Source organism: Aquila chrysaetos, chromosome 25, assembly GCF_900496995.4.
Source record: "Aquila chrysaetos chrysaetos chromosome 25, bAquChr1.4, whole genome shotgun sequence".
NCBI lineage: Eukaryota > Metazoa > Chordata > Aves > Accipitriformes > Accipitridae > Aquila > Aquila chrysaetos.
Genome location: NC_044028.1, coordinates 968,490 through 984,392, shown reverse-complemented (window position 1 = coordinate 984,392; position 15,903 = coordinate 968,490). Strand labels below are relative to the sequence as shown.

The following is a 15,903-nucleotide window of genomic DNA, read 5'->3' as shown; positions in this document are numbered from 1 at the left end:
GTGTTGTAACCTAGATACATGCTTCAGAAAGAGGTGTGGAAAAACATTTTCAACCTATTTTTTTTAATTTCATCCACCTGACTATATGGTCAGGGCTTGTGGGCCAAAAGCTTCCAAGCTTTTGAACTTAGAAACATTCCTGACCGTGAAAGGGCAAAGAAGAGTCTTGCAAGTAGGCTTTCTAGGACACAAAAATGCTTTATTCTCTGAATCTCAGACTTTGAAGTAACTGAATATTAGTATGTTCCCTCTCCCTCTGTCTTACAGTGTTCTAACAAAAGCAAACTGCCGCCACTGTTTTATTTTTCTATTCACCTTTGTTGTTACTTTCTAAACTTCAGAACCTTCTTTCTGTGAGCAGTTGTTTTTATTCTCATGTATGAAACAACTAACTGATCTTCAGTTGCACATTCCATGTTGTCACAAGCTTTTTGCACCATTAGCCCAAATGCTTTTTTGTCTGCCTGTTACCACAGTCTTTTCTGTCAGTTGTGTTTGTGTGGAGTTAGTTCTTGTTGTCATCAAGAATCACTGCATCTCTCCAAGCATGGCCTTAAAGAAAAGTTTATTTTCGTTATCCTGAAATTTGTATCAGATATTAGTTCTTACTGACCCTAATAGCTTGCAAGTGTGCTTGCATGTCTTCAGTTCTTTCTGCTTTTTTTTACTTTCCATGTTCTCCATTTTGTCTTGCCTTTGCTGAAGTCTGTTTTTAAACAGCATAATCTGGAAAGTGGTGTTGCTGCTAAGCCTTCTGTTTTAGCATGTAAAACTTTGTATTAAGTGAATTTAAATTAATGTAATAGGTTTTGTTTTCACTTCTGTCAAGTTACAGTTTTGTCACTCATTTAAGATGCTCTAAAATTGCTCTGCTATTGAAAGCTCTGGTCTGACCATGCTCTTCAGTTCATGTTCCTTCTAGTTCATGTGTCCTTTACATCAGCAGTACCATCCATACAGACAGACAGTCAGTTGAATTAGCTCACTGCTCAGGCAGGAAAATGTATACGTGTTGGTTGTTTCTTGGCAGAGGTAGTGTTTAAGATCAGTGAGCAGATGCAAATTCCTGCATGGCTGTCTAGGCACCGGTGTTGATGCCAAGGGGTGTGCGTGGCTGGGGAGGAACCCATTGCTGGGCTCATGCTGAGTGCAGTCAAACTCCATGCTGGGTCAGAGCTGATTGCGTGTGACAGTGGGGAGCTCTGATGTGTGAGAGCTCAGTCATATGAATTCACAATAGCAGGTAGAGATTAAATAACATCTGAATTTGCGCTGGCTTTTGAATCAAATTAACGTCTAAGCCTTCGTTATAAGTTTTGGAAAAAGCTTACATGTAGCTTGACACTGCATTTGCTCTTCAAGTTTTGTCACTTGTGATTTGCAGTGGAAGTACATAGTCCCTGTAGAAATATTATCCAATTAGAAGTAAAATTCCCCAGTGTTCCTTTTGTGTCACTGTGAAATAATTGTTCTAAAATGAATCTAAGTGTGTACAGATTGTATTTTGGGAGAGTTAATTACAAACTGTGTGGTTCAGGGATTTAGTGCAAGAAGAGGAAGAACAGTTGATGGAAGAAAGGAAAAAGAGAAAAGAAGAGAAGAAGAAGAAGGAAGCTGCTCAAAAAAAGGTATGTTGAACATTAAAAAACAAAAACCCGTGCTTATGGGTTACTTTTGTTTCATCACTAGTAAATGCTGGTTTAGCTGTTGTTATTCATAAGTGTTTTCTTTTTAATTTAATGTTTTAAGCTTTATATGTACTGTCAGTTACTTAGTGGTAACTGACATATTGAATGTCTTAATTGGCTTTGTGTACAGTTTCTTCAGAGATGAAATGTTATTGAGATGACCATTCTTTTTCCTGATTGTCTGTTGAAGCAGTTTCAAGTTTGAAAACTTCCTCAATGTTAGTGCATTTATTAGTAGAATAAAATTACCTTTTTTTTTTTTTGAAGATAATGTCTTTCAGCTGTATCCTTACTTTAACATAACTTCTTGCCCTTCAGTATGGAAATATGTGTCATAAGACAATTTGTATTAGGGAAGGAGGATAAAAATGAAACTACTGACAGGAAAGGTGTTTGGGGATGGAAACATCACAGAAATGCTTGTAAACACTTCAGAATTCCTGTTTACTGTCAAGATATTAATCATGGCCATTGATTCTAAATATTGACCCTAAGCTTGAGAGGAGCTTGTAAATCTGTTTTTAAAAACATGTCCATTTCAGGTTTGTTTGCTAACTGGTGGTAGCAAAGTGAACCTGTTTAACAGCTTTTCTTTGATTCCATTGACTAATGCTAGATGCTTATTATATAGTCAAAAAATCAGTAGTTGGCTCTCCCTGTCTGTTGGCCTAAATAAAGGTGTTTGTTGTGCACCTGTACAAAATCAGGTAGGTCTAATCTTGCAACAAAGCTAAATGAAATAGTACTGGAGGGATGCTCCTAGAAGAGGTATTTGCTCATGTTTCAGAATGAGAGATTCTTTTCAGTAGCTGACAATAAAGCTGCATAATAATTTTTGGACCTCAATTGTAAATTTATAACTCATTTACCTATTGGAATTCTTTTTTAATCAGAAGTTGTAACAGGAAAGGAGCTGCTTTACTTGTAGAATTTGAATCTTTTAAATAAGTGGTTCTTCATAGCTGACTTCCTCCTCCAAAATTTAGTTTTTTCATGAGTTTGAAAGGCATGTTTGAGTGAAATTTGTAGAAGAAATAAAAGCATAAATATTTTTTTGAAGTGGAGAGACCAGACCTTTGCCTAAAATTGAAAGTTTTGCTTATGCTTTCTCCTGCTGTGGAGCACCTGCTAGACTGTTCTTTAGAAGCCACATGTCTTTTTTGATGTGCTGTATTCTCAGAGTAAAAAAATGTTGAGTGTGTGGACTTTATCAGGAATTTAAGCAGCTTCTATGGGCAGAGGAGTAGGATGTCACAGGGATGCTCATGTGCATTCCTGGAGAAGCTTAAACTTAATCTAGATTAAAGAGAATATGCCCCTGAAAAACCATGGTAACAAACAACTGCCATTTAACTTAGCTGTTAAAAAAAAAAAAAAAAAAGTCCTAGTACAGACGTGGCTTGATTGTAGAGTAAAATGAAAAACTTGTTAATGTAGGTCACAGGGAGGCGAGAATCCCTCTTCTGTTCTGTTAATATTCGTGAGTAGTTTCAGGTTGGCCAAAACTGCTCTTATTGTTTTGTAAGCTAACTTTGTCTGTTTGATCTCTTAAGAACATACTGTTTTGTATTATCAGCCATAGCCTCTCTAGCAAAAACTTCAAAGCATTTAACTGTGCACCAAGTACTGGTATATTTTGGAAGTCCCTAGCTGAAATGTGTTCAAATATTTCTCCTCTTAGAGAATAGCACCGTATTATAAAAAACAGTCAGTAGTCTTGTCCTATGACCCTTTCTCTTCACTGATCTCTTTGGGTGCTGTGGAACAGCAAAAAAATTTTGAAAAATTTCAAGTCACAACTGGGGAGAGGGGATGAGCTTACAGGCTCTCCAGACTAAGCTCTAAACATGTGCGTAGGCATGGCAAGAACTGAAAAGGCATCATGTAATCATGCTGTGGAAGGAAAAGCTAATGCTTGGGTTTTATATATACTGTAGTAATTATTGGAACTAAAAGGAGTAGTAGAACAACAGCAGCAATCACAGAGGTATGACAGTTAACTTAGAGAAGGATGTTCTGTCCTTGCATCCTGATGCTGAGCAGCTTTTGTGGGACATCAACTGTTGTATTCCATTTACCTTTTTATGACAGTATAAAAACGTGTTTTCAACACTTGGTTCAAAGCCAGCTGCTGTGCATACAGTACCCTGGAGTTCAAAGTGCATACAAAACTTACCAAGTCTTCAAAATAATTTTTTTAACCAGATTTGTTGAACAAAGAGCATAATGAAAAGTTGAGGTGTTATATAGTGGCCCCAAGTACAGCAGCTGCCTTTTGGAAGATGAGGAAGAAGGGCAATGGTATTGGAGGAGTCAGGGTAATAAGGATAAGATAGGCAAAAATGAAAATGAACATGGTGTGGGGTTTTTGATACCCCTGTGTAAGCGGCCATTGGCTTTATTTTTGCTTTCTTAATTCCAGTGGCTGATGCATTGCTGTTAGTAGAATGGATTTTCTTTAGAAGAGATTTTGCAGGCATCTTAGTCTTTAGCTATTTTTAGCACTCTCTAAGAGCATAAATAAAAAAAACCAAAAAAAAACACGAAAAGCTTGTGCTCAAGGTTTCTTGGGAGCAAGAGGCTACATTTTGAACTATTGGACAGTATAACTTAAATTTTTGTATGTATCCTTGCCTTTGTCAGCTTAAGAAGTTGAAGAAGAGGGTTTCTGTTAATGTACTCTTGATTTCCTTGAGAAGTGAGGCTATGGCACTGAAGACTTATTAATAAAGTTTCAGTAGTCAGCCCTAACAGTGCTAATGTCTGAATCTAGCCAAGTCTTACATCAAATCAGTGAATCAATAATTTTTTCTTGCATTCACATGTGCTCTTTTTCTCTCTCTTCACAGTTTTAATTATAGACAATCATAGCTTAAGTATCGCAAATTTATTGCATACTATTAATATATGCAATGTCATCATTAAAATGGGTTGTATACCGCTACCAAAGTGACCGTATCAAATTAAATCTAGTTTTGCTTTGGCAGTAGTGCATTTTAAAAGTGGTATTTAATAAAAGTCTAGTTTCAGATAGGAAGAACTATGATTTGTGCTTTTGAGAGGTCCTTTGTGAAGTCAGTTTCACTACATTTTATAGTTAAAACTGCACAATTAAGGTGCACTTTCATACAAGAAATGTTTCCCTGTTTTTATCCTATGATATAATTTTATTCAAATCCATCTGTCATCTTGGCCTTATCACAGGTGTAACCAGTGGAATCCTGGAAATGAAAGACTTAAAGCTTTTGCATTTACTTTCTTACTTCCTTTAAATTTTGAGGTCCCTCCCTCTTGCCTTGCCATATTCTGCAATAAAAGTGGTGGCAGTTCTTTGCTTCCAGGCACAGTTTTTAACTCACTTAAAACACCTTAATTTGCAAGTTTAATTCAGTCTGTTTCATGTAGTTATCTTTCAAATTAATTTTGTCTTCTATAACATTTAAACAGCTTTCTAGGCATAAGGAGTAATAGGCATGGGTTGGCTACAGAGACACTTCTGAAGTAGATAATTAAATAACTTTAAAACATTTTAAAAGAGGGAAGTCAAGCTAATGTTGCTTTATGAAGTGGCACGTGCACATGTGGTTTTTCTCTTATCTGCACAAATCACTGACCCTTCTTTTTTCTTGTTCTAGGCCATTGAACAAAAAATCAAAGGTAAGTTACTTTAGAGTTATTTCTATTCTGTATATTATTTCTGTGTTTTTAAATATGTTGGACCAAATGGGTTACCTGAAAGCTCTTCTCAAAACTAGAAGATAGGATCCTTGAAACTTCAGTTGCACTTTTGCAAACAGTGATCACAAAAGACTAGAAGAGTAATGGCTAAGGGTTTATGCCAGGGATTGGAGTCTTCTGTTCTTCCTGTTTTCCATTCTCAGTTACTTATACAGCACCAGGCATATACATAATACCTTGAGTTCTTTTCCTTATTTGTTTTATTCCTTTCCCTTTTTTGCTTTGTTTGAAAAGTGCACAAACACTCTAACACTTCAAGTATGACCATGTATAGATCCATGTAACAGATCTGTTTGAAACGTAATTTCCAAATATTCTAAGTGCAACTGGGGTTGGGAATGCTTGATAGACAAGTAATTGATACGTCTAGTTTTAACTAACTATTGCATGTGGAGGGTTCATCCTGACAAAATGATCAAGATGACAGTATCTGAAAGCTGTAATTTTGATGTTCAGCGGCAGGCTGGGAACACTGCAGTTATTCTGAATGTTTGTGGGTTTTATACAGATCTCCATTCCAACTGGCTTCTATAAAGGGGAAAAAAAGATTCTTTTTGCTTTCTCTTTAATTCTAGCTCATAACCTGTTAGTTGGGAAGTGGATAATAATTGCATAAGTGATCATGTGGAGTGCTTGCTGAATCCCTGTTTTCTGGGAACATTGGGTTTAATTTAATACTTACTTGAGCAGTGGTAGGAACAGGAGCGTGGAAGCCCTGCTTAGCAGAGATGCAATTACTGTTGGAAAAAATCAAAAAGTGTTTGAAGTGCTGTTCTGGCATGAAGGTAGTAAAATGGTAGAGGACATACTGCGCTTGAGAAGAGGCAAAGAAACAAATGAAAGTGTCCATTACTGAGGTGTGCGTTTGAAGAAGCATCCTAGTTCACATGTGGTTGAAATGGAGGAGGCAGGTTCTCCACATAAAAAATGCGCCGATTCTCCTGCTGAGGACTGCAGTACCAATTACCAGGTATCAGGAGACACATTTACGTCTAGTTTATTTAAGTGCAATGTGTACTTTAGCGTGTGTGTTTAAATGAAAAAAAAAAAAAAAAAAAAGATTGAGTAGGACCAATAGGTTTTCAGTGTGTGACGATGCTCTGCAGAGGGAATGAGGGCAGCCTGGGTTCTGTGTCTTGGAGTTCTATGTGCTGCTTAGAGGAGGCTGATGTTTTGGTTATGGAGTAGTGATCACTTGGGGCAGAGGGAGCTGCCAGAGCATGGTGGCGGCAGGAGTTTTAGTGCACCGATCCTACAGCTGATGTCAGTAATGGAAGCTTACGTTCTATATGTGCAACAATCCTGTGGGTTCTCATTGGGCTGACTGTAGGTCCTGGCCCTTCCAACCTGGCTCTGGTCACTGAAATCAGCTGGGAATTCTATGTTTGTCTTTAGGCACAGGACTGAATACTTAATAGAATTGCTGGAAGAGTATTATAATTATTCTTCATTTGTTTTTTTTTAAAGCACCCTTATTCAAGCAGCACATGGAGTTGCATTTGAAGTACAGGCTAAGCATTTGTTTTCTTCTGTATGTTCCTGCAATAAGGCTTCTAAGATAATATACCAGATTTAAAGAATCATGGAAGTGTTTGGTTTTATTCTAAAGTAATAAAATGTATCTGAAAAGATAGTGAAGAAGGAAAATGATAAAATACTTTGCAGTAAATAATAACGTCCATTTTGAATGAACATTTGACCTATGTACTTACGCTGCACTGGCATCCATGCGTCACATAAGAGACGAGGCTGCAAAAGCAAATGACTAAAAATAGCATGAAGACAGGAGGGCAGGAATTCTGCTCAGTAGGCTACCTGATGGTAATCTTCAAATTGAAAGAAAATGCCTTTCTTTTGAAGGACGGAGTAAATTTTTTTTTTTCCCATTTTCTCCTTGGAGGCCTAATGTTTACTGATGGAAGTATTAAGTTCCAACTTTAATGTTAGATTATTATTAAAAGGGTATTTCAGGAAGTTTAGCAGGAATTTAGAGTTGTCAAAGAAATGCAAGCTGGCAGTCCTTCTGAAGAAGAACAGACATGAGATTCAGATGCAGGACTTTTTGCAACAGTTTCTATAGGAACAAAATTTATTGCTTGTGTTGCACATAGATCCTTCATTGTTTCAACAGTTTTGCCTACTTGTATTCAGGATGCAAATTAATGTTTCATTAGCTTCCAAGTTTCCATCGCGTTAATGTCTTAAATAATTTATTCTGTGCATGAGCTGAAGATAAAATACAAGCGTATAGGATCTCTAAATTATTCAGAATTATGTTCCTTCTTTCAGAAAAGTAGCTGGTTAAGTAGTGGGGGTGGGAGGGAGGTTATTTCTTCTTTTTAAGCATAGTTTGGATGGCTCCAAAATGTTGTTTTAGCTAAGGTAGGAATTGCTGTTGTACCAGCTGAAGTAGCTACCAGTGTGCATGTAAAATTATAAGACTACTTTCCGAGGAAGTTAGTAGTACTGATTTTTTTTTTTCCTGTTCAGAATTAGGAATGGAATTAATGAAGATGATGCTAATATAAATGTTTCTGGTACAAGTAGCATTTTAATACTGTAGTATCATCATTAAGAATGCATGTATGTCAGTGCCGTGGATTTCAAATATTCTAACCTGTGTAGTTTTTATACATCTGGTTTTATTAAAAGTGGGAAGTTCACAGGAGTTAGAGATGAATGTATTATTTAGTTGCTAAGTGGAAGGTTTCTCTATTTGTGCAGCAGCTAGCATAGCAAATTTGTACGTCGACAAGTGCCCTCCAAGTGCTCTTGTAGCAGGTATTTTAGGAAAAAATAAGTATCATTTGGAAGTCCTTATTTGTTGAGAATACTGTAGAATTGTCAATTGTTGTGGTGTTCCTTCTGGCTTGGCAAAATACATATTTTTACTGTGTTTAATGTCAGTGCTATTAAAGACAGACAAATCAATCCATTTACCCTGAATTTCTCCTAAAACAAGATTCTACAAACCGCACTGTGGCCACGAGTAGCTAATGATAAGCCAAGCACTAAAGTAAATGCTATTTAAGAAGAATGTTTGAGTTTTGTATATGCTCACTTCAGTAATCATGGTGTACTTCTGCAGAATGAGGTTTCATTATGAGATGAAGTATCTTTTTGCACATGCTTCAGTGTATGTCCATAATATCCTAGTGGAGTAATTTATAAAATTTGAACAGTAATGTTGATGCTAGCGTTGTGGTTAGTTGTTCTGAATGCTTTTGTGCTTTGCAAAACAGTACAAGCTAGAGCTGAAAACATCTGTCAATCTTCAGTTCTGAATTCCCCTGCTTTGTAGAAGGCAGAGGCATAAAGTACTATTTTTTTTATTGCAGAACAGAATAAACTTTGAATCAACCACTGAAACGGAAAGTGCTTTTAAAAATAGCTGGGTGTGGAATTGAAATCTTTGACTCATATTTCCCACCTTGGAAACTTCTTATTCATTTTCTTCTCTGTGAAGCAAAATTGCCTGAATACACTAACTCTTCTGTTTTTTGTCAAGTTTTTTTTTTTTTCATTTGCCTAACTGTGCTTTTCCTGATTGGAAAAACTGTTATGTTAGCTTTTAAATCTTGAAAGTGAATAGCAAAAATGAACAGAATCACAAATGCTTGCTGTTAAAATTGCCCATAGGAATAGCATACAACTTACCTTTGTGCGGATCTTCAGGGGTTAATGAATTGGCAAACAGTTAGATATTTTCCAGATCAGCTAGCTGAGCTTACAGCTGCGGCCATTTTTCCACAACGAAAATTCTAGCACTACATCTTACGTGTGTCAGCTTGAAAGCCAGACTTCCTCTGTTTGCCCTTCAGCATTCCAGCACTGACAACTCTTTGGGGCATGACATGCAGGGAGAGAGCATTACAATACATTTTTAAGAGGTCGGTTTCAGCAGCAGCAAGAAGAAACATTTAAATGACAGCTTGGTGCTGTTCTTTGTGTGGTTTAGTAGACGATTTGATCTTTGTACGCTGATTTTGTGCGAGCGAGAAACTGTTTTCCATCTGCATTAAAGTTATTCAAACAGCTGCCATTTTTTTTATTGGAGGGGGAGTTTAAGTCACTGGGCCCCTACTCCAGGAGGAGTTGGCAGGCAGCACTCCTGGAGCAGTAAAATGACACCATGCTTCTCCTCCATTTTCTAATGAAATCTGCAGAGTGGGAAAGCAACACAAGTTGGAAGCGTCTTTCTTTGGAATCTCTCTGTAAACTGTAACTTCACCATCCCCTGCTTTGTGGGTTTTCAGCAGGTTTGTTCTTTATGAAAATCTGTCATTTTTAATTTTTGTTTCTGTAAACTTGCTATTACTAGTCAAGTAAATTAACTGTGATAGACTGTAAGTCTGTTAATATTATCTTTCTGCCTTAATATGATTCAGAATAAAATACTGGTGTGCAGAACAAACTTTTATTAAACAAGCAACTTGTTTATAACAGATTAAAATATTAAGATAATAATTAAAGGGTGTTGGAATTTATAGTAGCCATATTGGAATATTAATGTATTATTTAGTCTTCTGAGAAGTTGTGGGCCAGAAAATGTTGGACAAGATAAATTGTATAGCTTAAAACTTACTCTGTGGTACTTGGGGAAGTGAAGGCAAGGGAATTTGTTGCACTTCTGATTAATTTTAGTTTGAAATTAACATATGAATGTAAACCCTGCATATTCTTTAGTATAACTGTATTATCTGGTAGATTTCTATTTAGTTTGCTGATAATAGAAAGAATTACCATATTTGCTAAAGAAATGAAGGCATAGAATATATGAGAAATACAATTTTCTTAAACTGTTTGTGAAGTCTTGTTCATGTCGTAGCTTAGGGGATGGCTTGGCAGAAAGTACCTTGTTTATTAGTTGCACTCTTTTATAGTCGAAAGTGATTCGATTACCTGCAAGTCCATTGGATTCTGTTATAATACGCACTTTGTCTTAAAGTAGCTTTAATTAGGAAAGTAAAGTATTAATGTTGCTGTGTTGCAGTACTGCTCTAAGCATGCTACTTGCAACTCTGTTTGGACGTCTCATGGAATGTCATATAGAAATAATTTTACTTCATCTGAGAGGAGAAATTGTACATGAATGCAAGTAGTAGTGTCGGAAAACTGAATCTCTTTCATTGACCGTGTTATGGGGTGTTCTGTGTTGGATTAAAAAACTATTTAAGCGAGGTATACTTTCCACTTAAGCTGACAGTAAAAAAAAACAAAACAAAACAAAAAACAACAACCAACCCCAAAAACTTAAATACAGTGTGCAGAAGGCTAAAGGATGTATGTGTCCCTAAGTAGTGTCATTACCATATAACTACTTTGTCGGCTTGATAATGATATACTGGCTGCAAAAAGTGGTTGTTTTTTGCATATCACTGTCAGTACACCTCAGGTGTAGGCTGAACTGTGCTTTAAACTGTAGAGAGTAATTAGCATGAATCAGTTGCAGCAGAAGGCAGATTGATAGATCAAAAAGTTAAGATTGGGGCAGTAGTTACACAAGTTGTGGTATGTGAAGGATTTTTTTTTTTTTTCCCAAAGCTTGTTGCAGTATGTAGACCACAGAAATGTGCTAAGTGCTTATGCATTAAATTGTTGACAAATTCTTAGCTATTTGCTAAAATAGCCCCACCCCAAGACGTAGTAATTTTCGGTTATTTTAATTATTTTTAAACCAGGAAATTTGAAAAGGAATAAATGGACATAGATTTGTTTAAGACTTCTTTGTATTTGTGAAATTCAGTTTTGATCAAAATTTGTTGTTGCATTATATGCATCAAAACATTGTGCAAGGAATCTGCTCTGAGTTACCTACTCTTTTAATATAGGTAACAACTTAAATTGGTGGAATCTGATATGGTGTTGGTGATTTTTATCAACTTGCCAATTTATCTAATAGCTCTTGAATACCTTCTATTCCCTGTGCTCTGTACATTAAATTGATGTATGTCTTGGCCATTCCTCTCCTTAATTCTGTCCTTCTCCAGTCAGCTGTGAAATAGAGAGAGCTGGGTCAGTGCTGTGTCAGGGCAGGGGAGATGGTGGGGCTGTGGAGTGAGGGTGTTGGTGAGCAGCTGGAGCTGGGTACTCCTCCTCTCCCCTTGAGACTTCTGTCAAAGGCCTGTATCTGGCCACCTGTGAAACAAGGAGGGCTCTCAAATTTTTTGTTTCTGCTTTTCTTAAGTGGCCTAAATGTAGTATTCCATTAAAACACAACCGGATGCTGATGCTTAGGTGATGTTTTATTCTAAAGGCCTTCATGTTTGTATTTTTCAAAATATGTAACCGTGTATTATAGTAGAAATAAAAAGAAGTTACAGTCATAAGTAACACCGACAGTATTCAAATTGATTCTTTAAACAAAAGCTTAAGGAGTTTGTTTTCATTTATTTTTTATGTTGTATTCACATGAATCTGTTCCTGAAAATGAATGATAAAATGGTCTTTAAACAAAAACAAAAAATTTAAAAAGCCCCAGAAAACTACATTATCAGTCATATAGTAACAGTATTCCTGCTTCTGACATGCTGGGAAGTTGTTAAATGGAACACAGCAGGGAAATGGTTTGAGGATGCTGCTTTTAAGCCTCGAGTCATGTATGTTTAGATGCTGTCAATGTGCAAAACTATTCTTGAAAATAAAGGCAGCCTTATAGTAACTGAAACCTAATTAGCAGTTGGGCGCTGCATCACCCAGCAATGCAGAGCGAGAGCCCTTGCTTGTCCCGAGCAGTAGTGCCTGCCTCAGTTTCCCTCTTTCCCAGCACACAGGATCGGTCCTCTTCCATAGCCTGCCACCACCTTAGAGATGCCATTGTAGCAGTTTGATGGAGCTGTGTCCTGAAGTCTTCTCTCATAGGATCTCCATGAAAAAAATGTGGGGATGAATTTACCCTGGGTCACTTTTCCCCACTGTTGTCTCTACAGGCCCAGAAAGGGTTGTGTTGCTGAGGAAGGAGTGATGTGTAGCTAGTAGGAACCTCTTTAAATGTTTGTCCTCAGAGAAGTTGCATTACTGAGCTTTGCCCTCGCTGTTAGCAGCAGGAATGCCGCACAGATTAAACTATTTTCCTTCAGTAACTTCTAAAACTGTTAGTCTCGTTTTGTGAAGTTCTGAGTAGAGATGGTGACTTGACCGCATAGGTACGTCAGTGCTGAGGGAAGTCACAATGGGGTCTTGAGGTATCTCAGAAAATTCCACAGTAAATGTAAACGCGCTTTATGGATATCTCATCCAAGAAATTTGAAAAGTACATTAATGTATCAATAATGTAAGGATTGGAAGTACAGTTTACCTGTTACGGTGGTTGGGGTGAATGGCAGTAGCACCAGGAAACACATCCAGTAGCTCACAAGTTCCTTCCTATCTGTTGAGCCTGGTTTACTAACCAGTTACCTCCACCTGAACACCCCCATACTTGCCATCTTTGCTTTCGCACTGGCTGGGCTGGAGTTGTTGAGTTGAGGATGTTGTGGTTTTCCCTTTATTCAGCATCCGAGTTTGGTGTGTTCACTCACAGCTGACCTCTGCAAACTATTTGACCTTCATCTTGCCTTGAAGTGGCTGTGCTGTCAAGACTGAAAGATAATTTGGAGTTGTGGTTGCACATTTGGCATTTTATCAATGCTGGCACAGTCCTGCCAAGCTGTGTATGGGGGTTACCTGTGCTATTAGCTTTTCCTGCTGGCAACAGATTGACTTAAGGGTATTAATTTGGATGTTAGGACTGATAAAGCAGGCAAGTCTTAACAATGTGTTCTGTATGTCCTGTTCACCTCTTGTTGTTTTGGGGCAAGACTGTAACATTTTTCTATATGTAACACTTAAGTTTCCCATTGGAGTAAGTTTTTTTTGTTGTTGGTTTTGGTTTTTTTTAGTACTTAAGTATTTTTTAAAATAAAGTTTAAATGCTGAAATAAACTGGCATAGTGCTGATTTGTCAGGAAAAGCTATAGAAAGCTTGTTAGTAGTAGCATGCTTTAACGGAGATAACTTTGTTAGAAGTGATAGCAAGACATATTTCTGCTTCCAGATCTGTGCTATTAAAGCTGTGTGATTATGGGATAATAGAGCTTTTAGTGGGGAATGAGTTACAACTTGAATCACAAAAAAAAAAAAAAAATGCTGCCATTACATAATACATAAACACATCTGAGAATATTGACTTAGTCTTCAACTTTTTAAGTTGCTGTTCTTATGAATAACTTTGTCCAACTTTCTTTTTTTTGGGGGTGGGGGTAGTGCCAGAACAAACAAAGACAAGTGTAAGCCAGCCTCAGCCTGTCACCTCTAACGGCACTTCCACAGTAACCAGCACTAATAATAATGCCAAGCGGGCCACAGCCAACAGTCAGCAGCAGCAGACCTTGCCTCGATACCCTCCTCGTGAAGTACCACCGCGATTTCGACACCAGGAACAGAAACAGCTTCTGAAACGAGGTCAGCAGTTACCAGTTATAGCTGCAAACCTGGGATCTACTCCTAAAGTATTAAACGGCCAGTCAGGAGGCAGCACTGTCACAAATAAACAGCCAGTGACCAACGGAGAAGTGCCGAACAGCAGCAAAAAACAGCCAGGTGAGGGGGAGGTACATTGTTTTCCTTTAACTGAAATCAAATAGTTTAAATTCAATTATCAGTGAAATATTTGAGCTAATATTATTTAAACCTTAAATGTAAGCTGTAGCATGATGAGATATTTTCCTATGTCGTAGCTTAATATTAAACGTTGGAGGATGGTTTCAGCCATCTTTGTGCACGTTTCATGCTGAAACTTAAGACGTCTTAGTTGCTCATTGTTGCCAGCGGTGTACAATAGACGTGTCTGGTTTTGAACAGATGTTGAAGCCAATATGACCACTGCTATGTTCTGAATTTTCAGTCTTTATCCTAATGATTGATCCAAGCATGGTCATGTTATGAAGCATCTTTTTTGCATCCAGTTTTGGTACACAGATCTCACAAGGAAGGGTCTTTCAGACAGTTCCCAGAGCATTCTGAACAGCATTTCAAAGACTTTTTTTTTTTTTTTTTTTTTTTTCCTTCATATCTAGAGATACGGCTAGGGCACAACTTGTTTAGAATATCAGAATTGCTTTTTGTTGTTAGGTCAGTGTTTTTCTTTGTTCATCTACCTGAAGCTTGGTTGTCTTACAAAATGGATCAACCCTTACCTTTATTAATATTACTATTTAAGTATAGTTATCCTTTGTTATTTTGGCTTGTTATGCATTCTTTTCAAATACCCTTTTAAGAGTAAACTTACCTGTTACATGTGCATAATTTGCCATTCAGTGAATGTACTAGCGTGCAGTTCAGCAAATTTTTGGGACAATAAGGTCAGTCTATTTTTGGCTGGAAAAAAAGTAACTTTCTTTGTAGGGATCTCAATTTTTTGAACAGGTTTGGTATTAATGCATGCTAATACTTAATATTTTGGACAAATACTTTCTTATTTTTATACTTGTATTTATTTTCTGATGTGCACACAGCAGTGATGATGTAACTTGCTCCCAAAGATAGTTTCTTTTGAAACTTTACTGAATTCCCAGTGTTTCTCAAAGTTAACGTTTTATACACCACAAAGGATGTGACTCCTAGCCCCTTCAGTTAAAAAAAAAAAAAGATTTCTGGAAAATAGCCTTGGTATTTCAAGTTTTAGTTAAATTTTGAGCTGTTCTGATTACTGAATCTTGAAAAAGTAGTATTTAAAATGAAAGTAAACAATCAAAGCATTGGAAGCAGTTTATCCATGTGCCCCTTGAGGAATGTTTCCAATATTACTTTCCAGTATTTTTTTTGTAACATATTGATAGAACTCTTTACCATTCCAAGAAGTAATTTTTAAGTAGTTAATATTTTTTTTTTACTTCACCTGTGTAACTTTGCTCCTGTCTATAGTCAGGTTTAAAGTAACTTTCATCTACTTGCTTGCTTCTAAGATGAAACTTTTTCTCCAGCATATATCCTCTACTGGTCAAATTATATGGTAGCAAGTAGTGATTTAAATAAAAATTCACATGTAAACTAATTTAAAAAGTATTACTCTCTATACAATCTATTAAACCTCCTAATTGTATCCAGAGGATTTTTTGAATGTACTGTCGTTCATTTCACTTCTTTTGTGAACGCCAGCCCAATATTTAATTAGCTGGGTTCCCATTTGTGTATTGCATTCTTCCCAGTTTTGCTTAATTTTGCTTGATTTTTGTGATGATGTGGCTGGACAACCTTTAGGCTGGGAGATGTCAATGTGTCCCTGTGTGGTACTGCCACAATGCTATACTGAGCATCTGAGGCAGCTGCTTTACTGGGAGTAGTTCCGCAGTTTGAATAATATGTTAATTACTTGAATAATATGTCTGCACATCCAGCTGGTAAGGAGAAGGTTCTGAGAGCCTTTAAGGGAAGAGGAAGGTTGGCCAAATCACTTTCCCATTTTAAGAAAATGTTTGTGTTGTCTGTAGCATCCTGT

At 37.0% G+C, this 15,903-nt stretch overlaps 1 protein-coding gene across 19 annotated transcripts in view; it reads left to right on the top strand.

The window, feature by feature from the left end:
• TNRC6A (trinucleotide repeat containing adaptor 6A) overlaps positions 1-15,903 on the top strand; it is a 105,487-nt gene that overhangs the window by 63,477 nt on the left and 26,107 nt on the right. For 17 of the 19 annotated variants that reach the window (XM_030001326.2, XM_030001325.2, XM_030001329.2 and 14 more), the window contains 3 exons: positions 1,538-1,628; positions 5,324-5,345; positions 13,671-14,006. In XM_030001326.2, the coding sequence (XP_029857186.1) occupies positions 1,538-1,628; positions 5,324-5,345; positions 13,671-14,006 (449 nt within the window). The remainder of the gene's footprint in view (positions 1-1,537; positions 1,629-5,323; positions 5,346-13,670; positions 14,007-15,903) is intronic. The other 2 variants (XM_041120068.1, XM_030001332.2) reach the window with 2 other exon arrangements.